We start from the raw sequence: 20,180 nt of genomic DNA, 5'->3' as shown, positions 1-20,180 counted from the left end.
GGCGATTTGGTTGTCTTTGGATTCTTAGGGTTAAGGGGTCTTGTACATGCTAGATAAGCACTCTACTGTTGAGCTTATGCTCAGCCTTGCAATTCCTGTTTACAATTATTAAAGTACCAGAAACAACCTAAGAATATTTCCATAAGAGTGTGGTAAGGAACTGGAAAGATGTATAGCTCAGTGTTTAAGAACAAACGCTGTTGCCCTGCCAGAGGAACTGAGTTCAGTTATATACACAAATAAATGCATATATACATGCAGATATCTGTATATATACATACACATGAAAATAAATCATTAAAAAATAAGATCGAACGGTGCATGATACATTACAATTTAACAAAATAACTCAAAGGGAAAAAAAATCTACAATTTTATTAAACGAAAAGAGATCTCAAAATACATCCAAGGAGAAAACGTCATATTGTGTGGTATTATTTATATAAATAAAACATTTTGCATTCAAATGCAGATGTGAATAACATTTTATTGCAAAGGCTTAAGGGATGCATGCCAAACCAAAGGGAAAAATATATTCAAAAAGAAGGTTAAAAAATCAATGTAAAAGGATAAATCAGGCAGGGATGTAGATCTGTAGCAGCAGTTGCTAGCCTACGGCCCCTCAGTTCAATCTCCATTCAGAGGCTTTGATTGTTAATCAACCCACGATTGAGGGAAGGAACAGTCCTTCTGTAGAAATGTATGCTGATATGTTTAAATATCAGAAGCACAGCCAAGCTCTACCATGTAACATGAACTCTGCATGTGTTCTTTGCAGATATGACCCCAAAACAAACCAGTGGAGCAGTGATGTGGCCCCTACAAGCACCTGTAGGACAAGCGTTGGTGTGGCAGTCCTCGGAGGTTTTCTCTATGCTGTGGGTGGACAGGACGGTGTCTCTTGCCTCAATATAGTTGAGAGGTGATTTCTTTTTAATTAAAGTAATTTTCAGTTCTGTGTAATGGACATACATAGTTCTTTTTGCCTTTTTAGCTTTTTTGCCATTTAGGCTCTAAATGGCCTAGAACTTACAATGAGAGAGAGAGGGAGGGGTCAGAAGATGACTTTGTGGAATTGGTTCTCTCCTTCTACTATTTTATAGCCCCCCAATCTGTTCTTTGTTAAAAAATACATTTATGGTAAACATGATATATTTAACTATTTAAATCACATAGAATGGCTAAGGCAAACCAATTAGCTGATGTATTATTACCCTACATACTTCAGGAGTTTTGGTGAAAACAGTTTTCACCAAATTTTCAAATGCAAGACGTAATAACTACTCACTGAGTTGTACTTTAGATTTCCTGAACATATTTTTGACCAGCATCTCTCTGATCCTGCCAACCCCTCACCCAGTCCACTGAGAGTGGAATTCTCTACCGTTTGCTTCTGTAAATTAGACTAATTTTAGATTCCATCTTTAAGATCAAATGGTGTTTTTCTTCATGTGTCTCATTTATTTCACTTAACAAAATGTCCCCCCACATTCATCCTATTGTCTCAAATGACAAATTTGTAGCTTTTTAAAAAGCTGAATAGTAGGGTTGGGGATTTAGCTCAGTGGTAGAGCGCTTGAGGCCCTGGGTTCGGTCCCCAGCTCAAAAAAAAAAAAAAAAGAAGAAAGAAAGAAAGAAGGAAAGAAAGAAAGGGAGAAAGAAAGACAGAAAGAAAAAAATCGGAATAGTAAATGTGTATGACTGTGTGTGTTACTCTGTGTGTGTACTTTTTTTTTTAAGCATTGGCAAATGTGTGTATCCATTTGATCTCTTGTGATTTCAGAATTTAGGAACTGCTTGGGCAATAGGAGTGTGTTTCCCTCTCTGCAGGTATGATCCAAAGGAGAACAAGTGGACTCGGGTGGCTTCGATGAGCACTCGAAGGCTGGGCGTTGCTGTGGCTGTTTTGGGAGGGTTCCTGTATGCTGTAGGTGGCTCTGATGGGACATCCCCACTCAACACAGGTCAGTCCCTCAAAGGCAGTCTGAGCTCCAAACACAGCACATTTTCCTGGGGGGAATCCCTCTATAGTAAGTATTAAAAGCTCGGGTTAGTCTATAACTTTCAATATAACATCCTTATTAATTCTTGAAGAATTAATTGTATTTCATGCAGTACATTTTTATTATATTCATCCTCCCACTCCTCTCAGGTCCACTCCCAGCTTCATTTTGTCTTTTTCTTTCTTTCTTTTTTAGTAACCCACTGAATCTAATTTGTGCTGTTCATATACTCATAAGTTATTCTGTATCTTTTTAAAGAAAATGTTTTAATTTTCTCTCTAGGAAATTGTAACTCAAACTTCTAATATGTTCCCCACAGTTTTCTTTCTCTACATACTTTACAAGCTGCTAAAAACTTAAAGTGAGTTTTTAAAAATTCTGGGGCTGCAGAGAAGACTTGGTAGTTAAAAAAACTTGGTTGAGAACACTTCTTACAGAGGACCCGGGTTTAGTTCCTAGTACCCACATGGGGACTTACAACCATCTGTAACTCCAGTCCCAGGGGTTTCATTGAAGTCCTCAGGCATGCACATAGTGCATATACATACAGGAGGGCAAGACACTTAGACATAAAATAAATAGATAATAAATAGGGCCACAATTTAAAAAGCAAAACAAAATTCTACTTTCTACATAGACTGAGTTCCCTACCTCCTATAATCACCACCTCCCCTAGTAAAAGAGAATTCTTTTAATATAAGAATAAATAAAACCTTAGAACTACAAGCTTCTTTGCCTTTTTATCTAGACCAGTAGTTCTCACCCTTCCTACTGCAGCAATCATTTAATGCTCAGGTTGTGGTGACCCCAACCATTAAAGTTAATTAATTACTACATCATACCTGTTATGATTTCTACTGTCTATATCTGATAGGTGACCCCTCCCCCTCAAAAGGGGTTGTGCTCCACAGGTTGAGAGTCCCTGGTCTAGACATATTAGGTATTTTATCTAAGGATATTGTCAGCAGCACACCATGAGACTCGTTGTCACGTATTCAGTGGCTCAGAAGACACTAGGCACACTGGGCATGGGAGAGCATGCCAGTAATCCCAGCACTTGGGAGACAGGGACATAAGGATTGTGAGTTTGTGGCTGTGCTACATAATGAGTTCCAGGCTAGCACCACAGAGCAAGACTCCATCTAAAAAAAGAGCAAAACATGAATAAATAATTAAGTAAATTATATGAGGACTGTAAGAGTACAAAAGCTGTTTAATATAACAATAAATCTTAGTACTAAACTGTTAAGTCCTAATCAGGTTCCACCCTATTAGAAGACTCAGAAAGTACATGTAATTAGTTATATAGAAGTCAACACATACGCTTTCCTCAGAAGACGACTGTAAGAAGCTGGGTCCTGATCAGATTATTTATGGATAATAAGTGTCATTGCAGTTTTAGTGGCTATGAAGGAGGAAACAGGTATGCGTCACTTACTGATCTTTCTTTTCACTGCAGTGGAGCGCTACAATCCTCAGGAAAACAGGTGGCATACCATAGCGCCTATGGGGACCCGAAGGAAACACCTAGGTTGTGCAGTGTACCAGGACATGATCTATGCTGTGGGAGGGAGAGACGACACTACAGAGCTTAGCAGTGCTGAGAGATACAACCCCAGAACTAACCAGTGGTCTCCCGTGGTGGCCATGACATCCCGCAGGAGTGGAGTAAGTGCCAGCTACTGAGAGCTTTGAGCTTTGCAAGCAAGCACTGAGAGGGACCGTGTAAAAGAAGTTCTCTAAACTGTAAGCTGCGCTAGGACACTGAAGTGAGGTGCTGATGTCTGTGTATAGTATTTTCAGTGTCTCAGCTGTCAAGACGCTTTTAGAAAAAACAGGAGAAAAAAAACTCAAAAAGCTTGTATTTCTTTTGATTGCTTTTAACTCCAGGAGCTAAATATTTTCTATGCATATATATTATATATATACATACATACATATATACAACTATAAAAACTATTTGTCTTATTTATCTTTTACCAGCTATTTCTCTACATGATCTCTTTTCTATTTCGTCCCCTATTTAGTTTCTGTATAATAGTACTAACTATTCCTGTGATTTTTTTTTTTTAGCTAATTTTTTCAAGACAACTTTGTATACCAATACAAACAGTAAAGCATATCTGGCCCTTCTACAAGTCTTCCAAAGGTGGTTTGAGTCTGCCCCATCTATAACGTAGACCACCTCTGGCTGATCTGTTGTCATGGTCCCAACTACAAATAAATGACCAGTCACTAAGAGATGTCCAAAATGGAACATAAAATTGACCTTTGGGAACGTTCGTCTCAATGAACCCTAGACCATTAAGCATTGATTGTGGCAGGAGTCCATCACTGTAGGACACATACTCAACAGGAAAAGAAGCAAACTGCACCCAGAGACTCCCTAATCTGAGGATAAAAAGGAGCAAATTCTGGTTTGCGTGCATCAAGGGTCTCATTGAATGGCACCATCGAGTGGAAGAGTCGTTTGTGTGTCTCAGTTTATTACTCAGGCGTTTAGATTATTCCTGTTGTTCTCACTGTCCATTGTGATTGCATTTTCACTCTTGTAGAAGGCACAGTGTCTACAGGAGTCTTCTCAGGGAACTGCCTGTCTGGTGAAGGAGCCTGAAATGTTTGAGTGTCTAGAGTAAGGGTGTGCTGTAGCAGTGCTGTACGTGATGGAAGGACGTGGGAGAGTGGGCTTAGTGCATATGGCTTACTCAGCCCCGTATAGTGTTTCAGAGACTACAGTTACTCCAGTATTACAAGAGCATAGAATACATTAGGAGAGAAGCAGATGTAGGAGGAAGGCCAAACGTGGTGGCCAGACTTCTGAAAACCTGAGTAACATTACAGACCTAAAACCTGTCGTAGGCAGAAGGAAGCTTAGAAGTTTCTGAACAGAGTGATGTGCTACATTTGTGTTTTTAATAATATTTTAGTAGCAGTGTAGAAAGTGGATTAGAGAGGGCAAACCAGAAGTGAGAGCAGTTTGGAAATTCTTGTTCATACCAAGTGAATGGTTTTCTACATTTTACAAATGCATCTGACTCTTCTTGTGTACATATAACACATAACTTAATGGTTTCTATCATTTCCTAGATTACTGCTACTTTTTCTCCCTGAAGTCATGTAAACTAGAATATAAGAGATTTGAGCAGTCTACCTAGAAACAGTGTGAATTTCCCAATGGTTTTCTCAGTTCTCCAGCTGCACTGTGCTTTGTTCCTGCAGGTTGGCCTAGCCGTGGTCAATGGACAGCTCATGGCAGTTGGGGGTTTTGATGGTACAACATACTTGAAGACCATTGAAGTTTTTGACCCAGATGCCAATACATGGAGGTAACCTTTAGACTTTCTAAGTTTTCTAAGTCTTTTCATTCCTAACTTAAAGTGATGGGCTTGAGAAAGATCATGACCACCCAAAGTGGGATAGCCAATGTACTGACCTCTTCATGTGGTTTCCTGAAGGGAGCTGAAGTAACCCAGATATGACGATGCATTTTAAGTTGGCTGTTCTACAGTAGCTATAAAATATCCCTAAATTCTAAAAATCATTTCATTTTATATAAGTAGAGGTGAGAAAAACTGTGAAGAATATCCTTTCTGTCCCCGTCATATCCTGCCGGGAAACCAACGTACCAAGAAAGTAAAAGCATGCGTAAATAAGCTAGTGCCATTATTAGACTCAGAGCCCATACCTTCAGTTCTCAGTCTGGGCACACAGGTCTTGTTTTTTTGAGAAGCCTTTCTAGGGAGTAAAATGTAGTTAACTTTCAAAACACCATTTTGAAACCTAGTCCTCCTTTAGCTTTTAAAAGTATAATGATACAGATTCTCCAGGTTTGAAATCTGCCCTGTTTTAAAGGTCATTTTTAGATAGGAAGCTGTATCTTATTTTTGAGAGGTTAACTATGTTAAACTTCATTTTATAGGTTTAATTTGATGGTTTTTTAAAATCCTCAGGGATGGGGTTGGGCATAGTGGTAGAGCCCACGCCTATCTGGTGGGAGCAGGCTCACCCTCTAGCAATCTCCACATCCCAACCCAGTACATCGGATGCTAGTCAAGCACTCCCTACAGTTGCTCCTACAGAGACTGAGACAACTGTCGTGGTCACAGTACTGAAGTCAGTTAACGGAGTGCTTTTTGCTCCAACATTACATTTTTCATGACAATGTTTATCTGATTTACTAAGAGTTCTGAGGAAACAAAAGTAAAGGCAGATCCCCTGCAGTCCCAGTGTTGGCACTGTAGTATCATACTAAGTGCACGTGCTATGTGATTAGCAAACAAAGTCTGTCTGTCTGTAGTGTGGCCATAGAAGCCTTGCTAAATCACTAACTGGGTAAAGCACAGAGAGGAGCAGGTTTGCACAAAGAGAGCCTCCCACTCATGGAGTGTTTACTTCTTCATACAATTTGGTTTGGTTTGGTTTGGTTTGGTTTGGTTTGGTTTGGTTTGGTTTGGTTTGGTTTGGTTAGGTTTGTAGGAATGTAGAGTAAGCATAATTAAAGAAGTAGCTACAACTACTTCTATTTCATAATCACTATAATTTATATATGGACTTCTCTCAGTAACCATTATTAAAATTAGTAATGTGTGGTGAATGATGTTAATGAAGGTCTTAAAAATCATCTATAGATTATATAATGTAATCTGTGATGTATATGTACATCTATAATCTAAAAACATTTTTTTTTGTTGGTTTGGGTTTTTTTGTTTATTTTGCTTCAGTTTTTGAGACGGGGTTTATCTGTGCAGCCCTGGCTGTCTTGGAACTCACTCTGTAGATCAAGCTGGCCTCAAACTCAAGAGATCCACTGCCTCTGCCTCCTCAGTGCTGGGTTAACGGTGTGTATTCTATGCCCAGCCCAAACTTATTACTTTTGGTTTTGTTGTTGGCTTTTTGAAACAGGCTTTTACTCTAGACCAAACTAACCTTGAACTGACTGCAGCCGAGGCTGCCTTCGAACTCACAGCAGTCCTCCTCCTCAGTCTCCTGAGGGCTGGGATTATAAGCATGGGTCACCATGCTTGGTTGGTTCATTGTTGTTTTGATTCTTGTTTGGTTTTTGGTTGTTTGTTTTGGTTTTTTAAGAAAGTAGCCCTCGGGTTGGGGATTTAGCTCAGTGGTAGAGCGCTTGCCTAGCAATCGCAAAGCCCTGGGTTCGGTCCCCAGCTCCGAAAAAAAGAAAAAAAAAAAAAAAAAAAAAAAAAAGAAAGAAAGAAAGTAGTCCTCTCTAGCCCAGTTTGGCTTAGAACTCTGTAGGTCAAGGCTGGTTTTAAGCTGAGGTAATCATCTTGCCTCATCCTTCCATGTCTGGTGATTATAGTATGTATTACCATACCTGGTGCATTTCCAAAATCAGTTTTATTTCTTTGCTGAATGAGAAGTTAGTTCTTTTTCCCTGGGTCTTTAACTTTGGAGATGATCTTGTACACATATCACACACTAAATGCTACTTTATAGATGATACTGTATAAATGATATTATATAGACAAGGGAATAAAAGCAAATAACTGATGAGCTGGGAATAAAGAGCAGCTGGAAAAGTGCTTGCTGCTTTCTGCAAGCATAAGACTTGATTTTAATCCACAGACGCAACATAAAAAGCCAAGCATGATGGCTATAACAGCAAAGCTGGGGAGGCCGAGACAAAGCAGATCCCTGTGCTGCCTGACAAGTCAGCCACCAAAAGACCCTGTCTCAAAAAATAAATAAAACGGATGTCTTCTGAACAATGACATCCATCTAAGGTGACCTCTGGTCTCCAGTCATATGTACACCTGCACACAGCACATGATACACAAAGAAAGGAAAGGAAGGAGGGAGGGGAGGGGAGGGGAGGGGAAGGGAGATGAATGGAAGGCGAAATTAATTGAGCAGCTTGGCTTGGTGCTCATATCTATAATCCCAGCCCTTTGGAAGCTAAGGCAGGAGGATTGCCATGAATTTTGAAGCAACCAGAGCTGGAGTAAGAATAGCTCAAAAATCAAATAGAAAAATCAAATTAAAATAATGAAGGCAAGTACAGTGGCGCATACCTCTAACACCAGCACTTCCACAGCTGTGGGCCTAGGATGATCATAGCAAGAGAAAGAAGACATTAATTAATTAACAATAGAGAAAGTTTTACGCAAGGAGAAAGTACATCTGGGGAAAGAGTCAGGCAAAAAATTAGACACAGCAATGTGGGACACAGTGTTTTGTGTTTTGGAATCCAGTCTAGGAGCAAAGCTCTAGTGCAAGAGGCAGGCCAGCCTCACCCACCCAGGAGCTTTTCACTCATAGTCTGACTTCCCTCTGCTACTTGCCTGTGTTCAGTTTGCTTCTGACTGTGGCAGAGTTACATGAAGCTGAAAATGCTGTGACTGGTGTCTTTGTTTAGAAGGAGCAGTGCTTTTTCAGTTAGTAAGTGTGCCTTTGTCTTTCTCCTTGCAGGTTGTATGGAGGGATGAATTACCGTCGGCTAGGAGGTGGTGTAGGAGTTATTAAAATGACACATTGTGAATCCCATATATGGTGAACACAGAAAAATATCTTGCATACACTCCTTTATATTTGGAAGAGCCTTGACTTCAAAGCTTTCTACAGCTCGAGAAACAATAGAACAAATTTTATTCTTTGCCGGTGCCTCAACATTCAGAAATACCAGTCTAACGATGGAACTCACCTGCAAAATGCCACCTTTGCACAATGCCTTTCCGCTCTGTGCAGAAGAGTATTTATTTTTGGCTTTAATTTATCATGGAGTTTTGATGGGATTTTGTTTGTGTTTTGTTGGTTTGGGTCCGGTCCTTTGGGTTTTTGTTATTGTTGTTATGTTGTTTTTAAGCTTTTTTTTTTACTTATCCTTCCTACCATGAAAAAAGAAAAAGAAAAAAAAAAAGCCAAAAGTTCCAAGCTGCAAAATTTACTTTGCTTTCTAGGTTTTGTGTTGATTTTAAAAATACCGATAAGAGCAGAAGGGCTATGTGTGACCTGACGTTATTCCTAGTAGACACTGTCCATCTACTGAGATTGCCAGTGATGAAGGTAAGATCCTAGTATATGCGCTAGCTCCCATTCTGCACTAAATACTGGAGCACTCCAAATGTAAAGGGGGCTGGAGATGGTTAGTAAGAGTGCATGCTACACGCAGAGGACCCGAATTCAGTTCCCAGCACTTATATCTGGCAGCTCACAACTGTGTGTAACAGTGGTTCTCAACCGTCCTGATGCTGCAACCCTTTAATACAGTTCCTCATGTTGTGGTGACCCCCGAACCATAAAATTATTTTTGTTGCTACTTCATAACTGTAATTTTGCTACTGTTATAAATCATGAGGTGAACATCTGATTGCAGGATATCTGATGTTCGAGCTATGTGAGAGGGTCCTTCCATCACACACACAACACACACACAAAGAGGTCACAACCCACAGGTTGAAAACTACTGAGCTGGCTTATCCAGGGCTCTTTTATCCTCTGTAGGTACCTGTATTCCTGTATATTCACATACATACAAACAAACATATACCCATCAAATATAAGTAATTAAAAATGAAATTTCTTTTAAATGTAAAAGAGAAACAGAATAAGAAGACATCTCACTCAATAGGACAATTAGGAAGGAATATTAAATCTATGAAAGCAGGACTCAGATGCTACGATCTGCATTCACTGGTGGGTGTTTACATCTGTCTAGCTGAACTTTCTACCCCACTTCCCTCTTTTGTCCTGTAATATTTTCATAGTGTCTATCACATGTACCTGTACCTAGGTCTCTGCTCAGTACCTCTTATAAAAACAGTGTAAGGCTCATTGCTTGTCGCCTTGAGAATTCCAGTGAAGGCAAGTGCAGCTGTGTAGGAGTTGCGCTGACTGTCTCCACCTGCAGCTTTCTTTCCTGTCTCCTCTTTGCAACCAAGCAGCGGTGACCTTTCTCCAGCAGTGACTTCTGTTTTTCACTTTACACCGGACGTTCTGACCTGGTGACTCTGAGGTGACCCTTAGTAACAGCAAAGGAATGATTTTCATGTTAGCAGCTTGTGTGAAGGAACTCCAAGCCAGCCAAGCATGTGAGCAGAGCTGGGGTCCTAACACTATCACTTTGATCTCATACGGCCACTGCTACTTGGTCTCTTAAGTTGCACTTTCTGATGAAAGGTTGAAAATTTTAAGGAAAGAAATGAGAACTTTAGTGCCTAAGGTTCTCCCCCATAATAGTCATAGACTGATTTTTTCCTTTCAATGTATTTTGCAGGAAAACCTTTGAATGAGACTTTAGCCACAACCAAAAGGAATAACCTTTACCTTCTCCCTCTCCCCGGCACCTTCTGTGTTTACATTTAAACATCATTTGCACCTTTTTCAAGGAAAAAATAAGTATTTGGTGAACAGTTGTTTACATGTATCATTTATGCTTTTTCTAGCATGTATAACTTTTTAAAATAAAGGTAGTATTTACCATAAAAATGGTTTAATTTTTAAAGTTTTTGTGTGTTTTTTTCTACGGTGTGCGTGTGTGCGTGCGTGCGTGCGTGCATGTGCACGCATGTCCATGTTGGGGGGAGGGAGTGGAACATGCCACAGCACCAGAGGAAACTTGCAGAAGTCGGTCCTCTCCTTCCATCGTGTGGACTCAAACCCACTTCAGGCTTAGCAGCAAGTGCCTTTACCTCTAAACCATCTCTCCAGTCCTAGGTACTGCTACTTAGTACTTCTAACTCTACTGAGTATGTGGAGCTTTTTGTTGTTGTATATTACTTATATATAAAGTTAAAGTGCTTCATCCTGACAGTGATACAATTAAGACTTCTCACTATGTATCTGTAACCCAATCTGCAAACGTATTTTCTCATGTGTAAGAGTCCTAACAGTTTTGGATTGAAAGGACTAATCAAATCATCCAAACCCATTAGCACAATCACTTACGTATAAATACCAAGGAAGTCTGCCTACATATTTAATAATAGAAATGGTATTGCATATCATTTTACCAAAGCCCTACTCTGTCTGTCTTTATGCCAGACTACCACACGAGTTATCTGAAACACAGCCTACAATAAATACAGTAAGGCTGATACAATTTGAATCAGGAATATCTCTCAAAGGCCCTTCTCAAAACCAAAGGATGTTTCTGTAAGCCCGAATTCATAGGAAAAGAGGACACATTTGTGGAAGGAGTGAGATGAGGCCTTGTGCATGCTGCTATGAGTTCACATGAGCTTTGATCATGTTGATTTAGGTGGTGATCTTCAACCTTCCTGATGCTGCGACCCTTTAATACAGTTCCTCATGTTGTGGTGACCCCAACCATAAAATTATTTTTGTTGCTTCTTTGTAACTATAACCTTGCTACTGTTATGAATTGTAATATCTCTGTTTTTCTGATGGTCTTAGGCAACCCCTGTTAAAGGATCCTTCAAACCCAAAAAGGATCCAAACCCACAGGTTAAGGACCACTGATTTAGAGGGTCTTCTGTTCTTAGACCCTCCATCCCCGCTGGCTGTTACACTCTTCTCTTCAACAGCATTCCTGAGCCTTAAGGGTGGAGGTAGGAATGAACCTTGATGGAGAGAACATTTAGAGCTAAGTGTTCAAGGTCTCTCATTCTTTGTGTAATGTCTAGCTGTGGGTTTCTGTATTTGTTGTCATGTGCTACAGGAGGAAGCTTCTCCTTTGTGAACTCTCCTGATGATGACTGAGCAAAGACACTCACCTATGACTATAGCAGAATGTCATTAGGAGTCATTTTATTGCTACTTTTTTTAAAACGAACAGTCATATTTGGTTTTACCCTAGGACCCTGGGCTAGCTACTCTTAGGTTTTTGTTATCCAAGCAGTGTCAGGTATTGTTTACCATCTGGATCAGGCCTAAAGTCAAATCTGTCACTGGCCAGTTACTACCACAAGCTCTCTGCCACTATCACACTATAGCATATCTTGCAGGCAGGACACCACTGTTGCTTCAAGGATTTGTGGCTAGGTTTGGGTTTCTCTTTTAGAAGCATGCAGAGTACTGCCCTGTACCAAAACATTAGGATGTAGGGGTAAAGGCTCTTTGTTGGCACCAGACCAATTTCTCCATATTCAATGAAATTGTGTAGGTGTCATCTTCAGCAATAGGCCTTGCCATCATTTTGTGGAGAGTAACCTATAGTCTTAGCAACAGCCTGGATCTGGGATGATTCCAAGGGTCCCCTTTGGTCAACAACTCAATTAGATGTAACCCAATCCTGAGACTGGCAGCTTCATCTGGTAACAGGATGGTCAACTGGGGTTCTGTCTCCCCCATTATTTTGCAATTTCAGCTAGATTGCTGTCATGTATGTACATGTTTTAAAAAGCTTTTACTGTGTTGTTTCCATATTGTACCTTAAATGAACCTTAATTTTAGCTGTCTCTCTTTGTATTCCGTTCCTTCTCTCACCTTTTCCTCTCCATGACCACTTGGACGCCCATTCCAGGCTCCCCACAATTCAGCCTAGTCCCTTACTACTTGTCCCCCTAGTCACTTACTAACCTAACTTTTGTGGTTCTACAGATGACAGTATTGTTAAAATTGGCTTAATAGCTAATATTCGCATGCTATATTTGTCTTTCTATTTTCTAGTTCAGTCTATTGCTTACAAATTTCATTATGTCAGTTTTTAGTGGCTTGGTAATACTCTAGTGTGTAAATGTACCACATTTTCTTTATTCACTCTTCTGCTGAGAGACATCTAGGTTGTCTCCAACTTCTGGCTATTACAAATAGAGCAGCAATGAACATGGTTGATCAAGTGTCTTTGTAGTAGGATGAAGTCTCCTTTGGGTATATGCCCAAGAGTAATATACTCTTGGATCTTGAGGTAGATCAATTCCAATCTTCCTGGGGACTGCCACATTATTTTCATAGTGGCTGTGCACGTTTGTACTCCCACCAGCAATGGAGGACTGTTCCCCTTGCTCCACATCCTTGCCAGCATGATTCATCGACTTGCAGCTGTCCAGTCTGGCCAGTGCCATTTGTTGATGCAGTTTCTTCAGTGTGTGTTTCTGACGTCTTTGTAAATCATTTTGATCTTAGCCATTCTGACAGGCGTAAGGTGAAATAGTCTTACTTCGTACTTTCTTGGTGCTAAAGATGTTGAACACTTTTTAAGTGTTAGTCATTTGAGCTTCCTCTTTTGAGAATTCTCTATATAGATCTTTCCCCACTATATGGGGTTGCTTTCTTGATATGTACACTTTTGAATTCCTTAGATATTTTGGATTTTACTCCTCCATCAGATGTGTAGTTGGTAAAAGTCTTTTTCCATTCTGTAGCCTGCCACTTTGTCCAAATGTAACATGCAGCTTTTCAGTTTCATGTTTGTTGATCTTAGTGCCTGAGCTAAGGTTAATGGTATTCTGTTCAGAAAGTTATCTCCTGTGTCAATGTGCTCAAGGCTATTTCCCCTCTTCTATCCAGTTCAGTATATCTGGTCTTACGTTGAGGTTTTGGAGTTGAATTTTGTGCAGGATGATAAGGATGGATCTGTCTGATTCTTCTGCATGCAGCTGTCCAGTTTGACCAGCACCATTTGTTGAAGATGCTGTCTATTTTTAGTGTGTTATTTCTGACTTCTTTATTTAATCAGATGCCTATAGGTGTGCGGATTTATGTCTGGGTCTCCAATTTGATTCCATTGATAAACATGCCGGGTTTTGTGCCAATATTATGGTGTTCTTATTACAGTTGCTCTGTAGTACAAGTTGAAATAGGAGATGGATTTACCTCCCGCAGTTCTTTTATTATTCAGGATTATTTTAGCTGTCCTGGGCTTGCTTCCATATGAGGCTGAAATTTTTCCTTCCAAGATCTATAAAGAATTGTGTTAAAATCTTGATGGGATTGCATTGAGTCTGTTGATTGCTTTAGATAGGGCGGTCATTTTTCTGTTAGTCCTACCCATCCGTGAGCGTGGGAGAGCCTCGTCGCCATCTTACGGTATCTTCTTCAGTTTCTTTCTTCAATGTCTTAAAATTTTTATCATACAAATCTTTTACTTGCTTAGAGTTGCAGCAAGATATTTTATATTGTTTGAGGCTATTGTGAAAGCTGTTATCTCCTTGATATTTTTCAGTCCATTTGTCATTTGGATGTAAGAGGGCTATTGATTTTTGTGAGTTAATTTTATATCCAACTACTTTGCTGAAAGTGTTTATCAGGTATAGGAGTTTTCACAGTGGAACTTTAGGATTATGTATATATACTGTCATATCATCAGTCAGAGACAGCAAGGGCAGGTAGCATAAGAGATAACCAGATGGTGAGAGGCAAGCGCAAGAACATAAGCAACAGAAACCAAGGCTACTAGGCATCATCAGAACCCAGTTCTCCCACCACAGCAAGTCCTGGACACCCCATAACACTGCAAAAGCAAGATTTGGATTTAAGATTACATCTCATGATGATGATAGAGGATCTTAGGAAGGACATAGATAACTCCCTTAAAGAAGTACAAGAGAGGGCTGGAGAGATGGCTCAGTGGTTAAGAGCACTGGTTGCTCTTTCAGAGGTCCTGAGTTCAATTCCCAGCAACCACATGGTGGCTCACAACCCTCTGTAATGAGATCTGATGCCATCTTTCTAGTATGCCTAAAAATAGCTACAATATATTAATATAAAATAAATGAATCTTTAGCTTTCGAGCCTCCGCCTCGGACCTTGCAGCCACCCCGATGTTGATGCCTAAGAAGAATTGAACTCCTTTTTAAGGAAGGGGTGATGGTTGCCAAAAAAGATGTCCACATCCCCAAACACCCCAAGCTGGCAGACAAGAACATGCCCAACCTTCATATTATGAAGGCCACGCAGTCTCTCAAGTCTAGAGGATACGTGAAGGAGCAGTTTGCTTGGAGACATTTCTACTGGTACCTTACAAATGAGTGCATCCAATATCTCCCAAGAGTACCTGCACCTACCTCCAGAGATCATGCTGCAATCTTCCGAGACTGGGAGGCCTCGGCCCAAAGGTCCAGAGGGTTAGCAGCCTGCAAGATTCACAAGAGGGGAGGTAGACAGAGACACCTACAGAAGGAGTGCTGTGCCCCTTGGAGCTGACAAGAAAGCTGAGGCTAGGATTGGCTCAGCAACGGGATTCCAGTTTTGAGGGGGCTTCAGTCAGCCACCTCAGTCAAGTTGGAGATTATGTTGTATTGAATAAACTTTAAAGGAAAAAACAGATAAACAAGGTAAACAACAGGTAAACAAGTAAGACCTCTTAAAGAGAAAACAGAAAAATTCCTTAAAGATTTACAGGAAAACACAACCAAGCAGGTGATGGAATTGAACAAAACCATCCAGAATCTAAGAAACAATAAGGAAATCACACAGGAAGACAACCCTAGAGATAGAAAACCTAGGAAAGAGATCAGGAGCATCACCAACAGAATACAAGAGATAGAAGAGAGAATCTCAAGTGCAGAAGATACCTTAGAAAACATTGACACAGCAGTCAAAGAAAATGCAAAATGCAAAAAACTCCTAATCCAAAACATCCAGGATTTCCAGGACACAATGAAAAGACCAAACCTAAGGATAATAGATATAGAAGAGAGCAACAATTCCCAACCTAAAGAGCCAGTAATATCTTCAACAAAATTATAGAAGAAAACTTCCCTAACCTAAAAAAAGATGCCCATGAACATACAGGAAGCCCACAAAACTCCAAATAGACTGGACCAGAAAAGAAACTCCTTCCGTCACATAATAATCAAAACGCCAAATGCACAAAACAAAGAATATTGAAAGTTGTAAGGGAAAAAGGTCAAGTAACATATAAAGGCATAGGTCTAATTGTACCAGACATCTCAACAGAGACTGTGAAAGCCAGAAGATCCTGGACTGATGTCATACAGACCCTAAAAGAAGGCAAATGCCAGCCCAGGCTACTATATCCAGCAAAACTCTCAACATAGATGGAGAAACCAAGATATTCCATGACAAAACCAAATTTATACAATATCTTTCTACAAATCCAGCCCTACAAAGGATAATAGATGGAAAACTCCAACACAACACAAGGAGGAAACTATACCCTAGAAAATGGAAGAAAGTTGTCTTTCAACAAGCCCAAAAGAAGATAGCAACACAAACATAATTCTACTTCTAACAACAAAAATAACAGGAAGCAACAATCCCTTTTCCTTAATATCCCTTAACATCAATGGACTCAATTCCCCAATAAAAAGACATAGACTAACTGGATACATAAACAGGACCCTGCATTTTGCTGCATACAGGAAATGTGCCTTAGTGAAAAAGATACTACCTCAGAGTAAAAGGCTGGAAATTTTTCCAAGCAAATGGTCCCAAGAAACAAGCTGGAGTAGCCATTTTAATATCAAATAAAATAGAGTTTTAACCAAAAGTTATCAAAAGATAAAGAAGGACACTTTATACTCATTAAAGAAAAAAATTTACCAAGACAAACTTTCAATTCTGAACATCTATATTCCAAATGCAAGGACGCCCACATTCATAAAAGAAACTTTACTACAGCTCAAAACACACACTGCACCTCACACAATAATAGTGGGAGACTTCAACAACCCACTCTCATCAATGGACAGACCATGGAAACAAACTAAACAGACAAGAGAATCTATCAGAAGTTATGAACCAAATGAATTTAACAGATATCTATAAAACATTCCATCCTAAAAAAGAAAATACCTTCTTCTCAGCACCTCATGGTACCTTCTCCAAAACTGACCATATAATCAGTCACAAAACAAGCCTCAACAGATACAAGAAGATTGAAATCATCCCATGCATCCTATCAGATCACCATGGACTAAAACTGGTCTCCAATAACAACAAAAATGACAGAAAGCCCACATACACATGGAAGTTAACAACACTCTACTCAATGATAACTCGGTCAAGGAAGAAATAAAGAAATGAAAGACTTTTTAGAATTTAATGAAAATGAAGGCACAACATACCAAAACTTATGGAACACAATGAAAGCAGTGCTAAGAAAAACTCATAGCTTTGAGTGCCTCCAAAAAGAAACTGGAGAGAGCATACACTAGTACCTTGACAGCATACCTGAAAGCTCTAGAACAAAAAGAAGCAAATACACCCAAGGGGAGTAGATGGCAGGAAATAATCAAACTCAGGGCTGAAAACAACCAAGTAGAAACAAAAAGAACTATACAAAGAATCAACAAAACCAGGAACTGGTTCTTTGAGAAAAATTAGCAAGACAGACAAGCTCTTAGCCAGACTAACCAGAAGGCACAGAGACAGCATCCAAATGAACAAAATCAGAAATGAAAAGGGAGATATAACAACAGAAACTAGGAAAGTAAAAAAATTATCAGATCCTACTCCAAAAGCCTATACTCAAGAAAACTGGAAAATCTGGAGGAAATGGACAATTTTCTAGACAGATAGAGGCACCTAAGTTAAATCAGAATCAGATAAAGCATCTAAACAGCCCCATAATCCCTAAAGAAATAGAAGCAGTTATTAAAAGTCTCCCAACCAAACAAAGCTCAGGACCAGGTGGGTTTAGTGCAGAATTCTATCAGATCTTCAAAGAAGGCCTAATACCAATACTCTTCAAACTCTTCCACAAAATATACCTAATTCAGAGAGAATACTACACCTAATTCATTTTACGAAGCCACAATTATGCTTATACCTAAACCACACAAAGACCCAACAACAAAAAAAAGAACTTCAGACCAACTTCCCTTATGAATATCAATGTAAAAATACTGAATAAAATTCTTGCAAACTGAATCTAAGAACACATCAAAATGATCATCCATCATGACTAAGTAGGCTTCATCCCAGGAATGCAGGGATGGTTCAATATATGTAAATCCATCAACATAATCCACTATATAAACAAACTCAAAAAAAAAAACCCCACATGATTATCTAATTAAATGCTGAGAAAGCATTTGACAAAATTCAACACCCCTTCATAATAAAAGTCTTAGAAAGATCAGAAATTCAAGGCCCATACCTAAACATAGTAAAAGCAACATACAGCAAACCAGTGGCCAACATCAAACTAAATGGAGAGAAACTTGAAGCAATCCCACTAAAATCAGGGACAAGGCTGCCCACTCTCTTCAATATAGTACTCAAAGTCATAGCCAGAGCAATCAGACAACGAAAGGAAGTCAAAGGGATACAAATAGGAAGAGAAGAAATCAAAATATCACTATTTGTAGATGATATGATAGTATACTTAAGGGACCCCAAAAATTCCACCAGAGAACTCATAAACCTGACAGACAACTTCAGCAAAGTGGCTGGATATAAAATTAACTCAAACAAATCAGTAGCCTTCCTCTACTCAAAGGATAAACAAACTGAGAAAGAAATGAAGGAAACAATGCCCTTCAAAATAGTCACAAGTGACTCTAATCAAGCAAGTGAAAGAGCTGTATGACAAGAACTTCAAATCTCTGAAGAAAGAAATTGAAGATCTCAGAAGATGGAAAGATCTCCCATGCTCATGGATTGGCAGGATTAATAATGTCAAAATGGCCATCTTGCCAAAAGGAATCTACAGATTCAATGCAATCCCTATCAAACTTCCAACTCAATTATTCATAGAATTAGAGGAATTTACAAACTCATTTGGAATAACAAAAAATTCATGATGTCAAAAACTGTTCTCAACAATAAAAGAACCTCTGGGGGAATCACCATCCCTGACCTCAAGCAGTATTACAGAGCAATAGTGATAAAAACTGCATGGTATTGCTACAGAGACAGGCAGGTAGATCAATGGAATAGAACTGAAGACCCAGAAATGAATCCATGTACCTATGGTCACTTGATCTTTGACAAAGGAGCTAAAACCATCCAATGAAAAAAAGATAACATTTTAAACAAATGGTGCTGGTTCAACTGGAGGTCAGCATGTAGAAGAATGCAAAGCGATCTATTCTTATCACCCTGTACAAAGCTCAAGTCTAAGTGGATCAAGGACCTCCACATAAAACCAGATACACTGAAACTAATAGAAGAGAAAAGTGGGAAAGAGCCTCGAACACATGGGCACAGGGAGAAATTTCCTAAACAGAACACCAATGGCTTATGTTCCAAGATCAAGAATCGACAAACGGGACCTTATAAAATTGTAAAGCTTCTGTTAAGTCAAAGGGCACTGTCATTATGACAAAATGGCAACCAACAGCTTGAGAAAAGATCTTTACCAATCCTACATCTGATAGAAGGCTAATATCCAATATATACAAAGAATTCAAGAAGTTAAGACTCCAGAGAATCAAATAACCCTATTAAAAATTGGAGTACAGAGCTAAACAAAGAATTCTCAACTGAGGAATATCGAATGGCCCTGAATCACCTGAAGAAATGTTCAACATCCTTACTCATCAGGGAAATGCAAATCAAAACAACCCTGAGATTCTACCTCACACCAGTCAGAATGGCTAAGATCAAAAACTCAGCTAACAACAGATTCTGGCAAGGATGTGGAGAAAGACGAACACTCCTCCATTGTTGGTGGGATTGTAAGCTGGTACAACACTCTGGAAATCAGTCTGGAGGTTCCTCAGAAAATTGGACATAGTATTACCTGAGGACCCAGCTATACCATTCCTGGACATATACCCAAAAAGATGCTCCAACATATAACAAAGACACATGCTCCACTATGTTTATAGCAGCCTTATTTATAATAGCCAGAAACTGGAAAGAACCCAGATGTCCTTCAACAGAGGAATGGATACAGAAAATGTGGTACATCTATACAATGGAATATTACTCAGCTAATAAAAACAAAGACTTCATGAAATTCTTAGGCAAATGGATCGAACTAGGAAAATATCATCCTGAGTGAGGTAACCCGATCACAAAAGAACACCCATGGTATGCACTCAATGACAATTGGATATTAGACCAAAAGCTTGGAATACCCAAGATACAATTTACAGACTGCATGAAGCTCAAGAAGAAGGAAGATTAAAGTGTGGATGCTTCAGTACTTAGAAGGGGGAACAAAATACTCACAAGAGGATATGTGGAGACAAACTGTAAAGCAGAGACTGAAGGAAAGGCCATCCAGAGACTGCCACACATGGAGATCCATCCCACATGCAGTCACCAAACTCAGTCACTATTGGGGATGCCAAGAGGTGCATGCTGACAGGAGCCTGATATAGCTGTCTCCTGAGAGGCTCTGCC

The 20,180-nt window shown here is 39.5% G+C and overlaps 1 protein-coding gene, 1 long non-coding RNA gene and 1 pseudogene across 5 annotated transcripts in view; 2 read left to right on the top strand and 1 right to left on the bottom strand.

Annotated features, from left to right (window-relative positions):
• The window catches only part of Klhl20 (kelch-like family member 20), a 44,852-nt gene extending 34,404 nt beyond the window's left edge, over positions 1-10,448 (top strand). For 2 of the 4 annotated variants that reach the window (XR_015635225.1, XR_015635224.1), the window contains exons 8-13: positions 779-922; positions 1,831-1,964; positions 3,463-3,671; positions 5,223-5,329; positions 8,433-9,026; positions 10,237-10,448. Coding sequence is in view for 2 of the 4 variants with exons in the window: in XM_087580942.1 (XP_087437068.1) it covers positions 779-922; positions 1,831-1,964; positions 3,463-3,671; positions 5,223-5,329; positions 8,433-8,517 (679 nt within the window). In the remaining 2 variants the exon portion in view is untranslated. Of the gene's footprint in view, positions 1-778; positions 923-1,830; positions 1,965-3,462; positions 3,672-5,222; positions 5,330-8,432 lie in introns of all 4 variants that reach the window. The other 2 variants (XM_087580942.1, NM_001107192.2) reach the window with 2 other exon arrangements.
• Positions 351-8,404, bottom strand: LOC148001723 (uncharacterized). Its single transcript, XR_015636063.1, has 2 exons — positions 8,036-8,404; positions 351-3,145 (listed from the first exon to the last, which is right to left on the bottom strand). It is a non-coding gene; the product is annotated as an uncharacterized LOC148001723 (long non-coding RNA).
• A 4,145-nt stretch (positions 10,449-14,593) lies between the features above and the next one.
• Positions 14,594-15,168, top strand: LOC103692115 (40S ribosomal protein S10 pseudogene; annotated as a pseudogene).
• The last annotated feature ends 5,012 nt before the right edge of the window (positions 15,169-20,180 follow it).

This window comes from Rattus norvegicus, chromosome 13 (assembly GCF_021556685.1).
Source record: "Rattus norvegicus strain SHRSP/BbbUtx chromosome 13, alternate assembly SHRSP_T2T, whole genome shotgun sequence".
NCBI lineage: Eukaryota > Metazoa > Chordata > Mammalia > Rodentia > Muridae > Rattus > Rattus norvegicus.
This window is presented reverse-complemented; position numbering and strand designations above follow the sequence as displayed.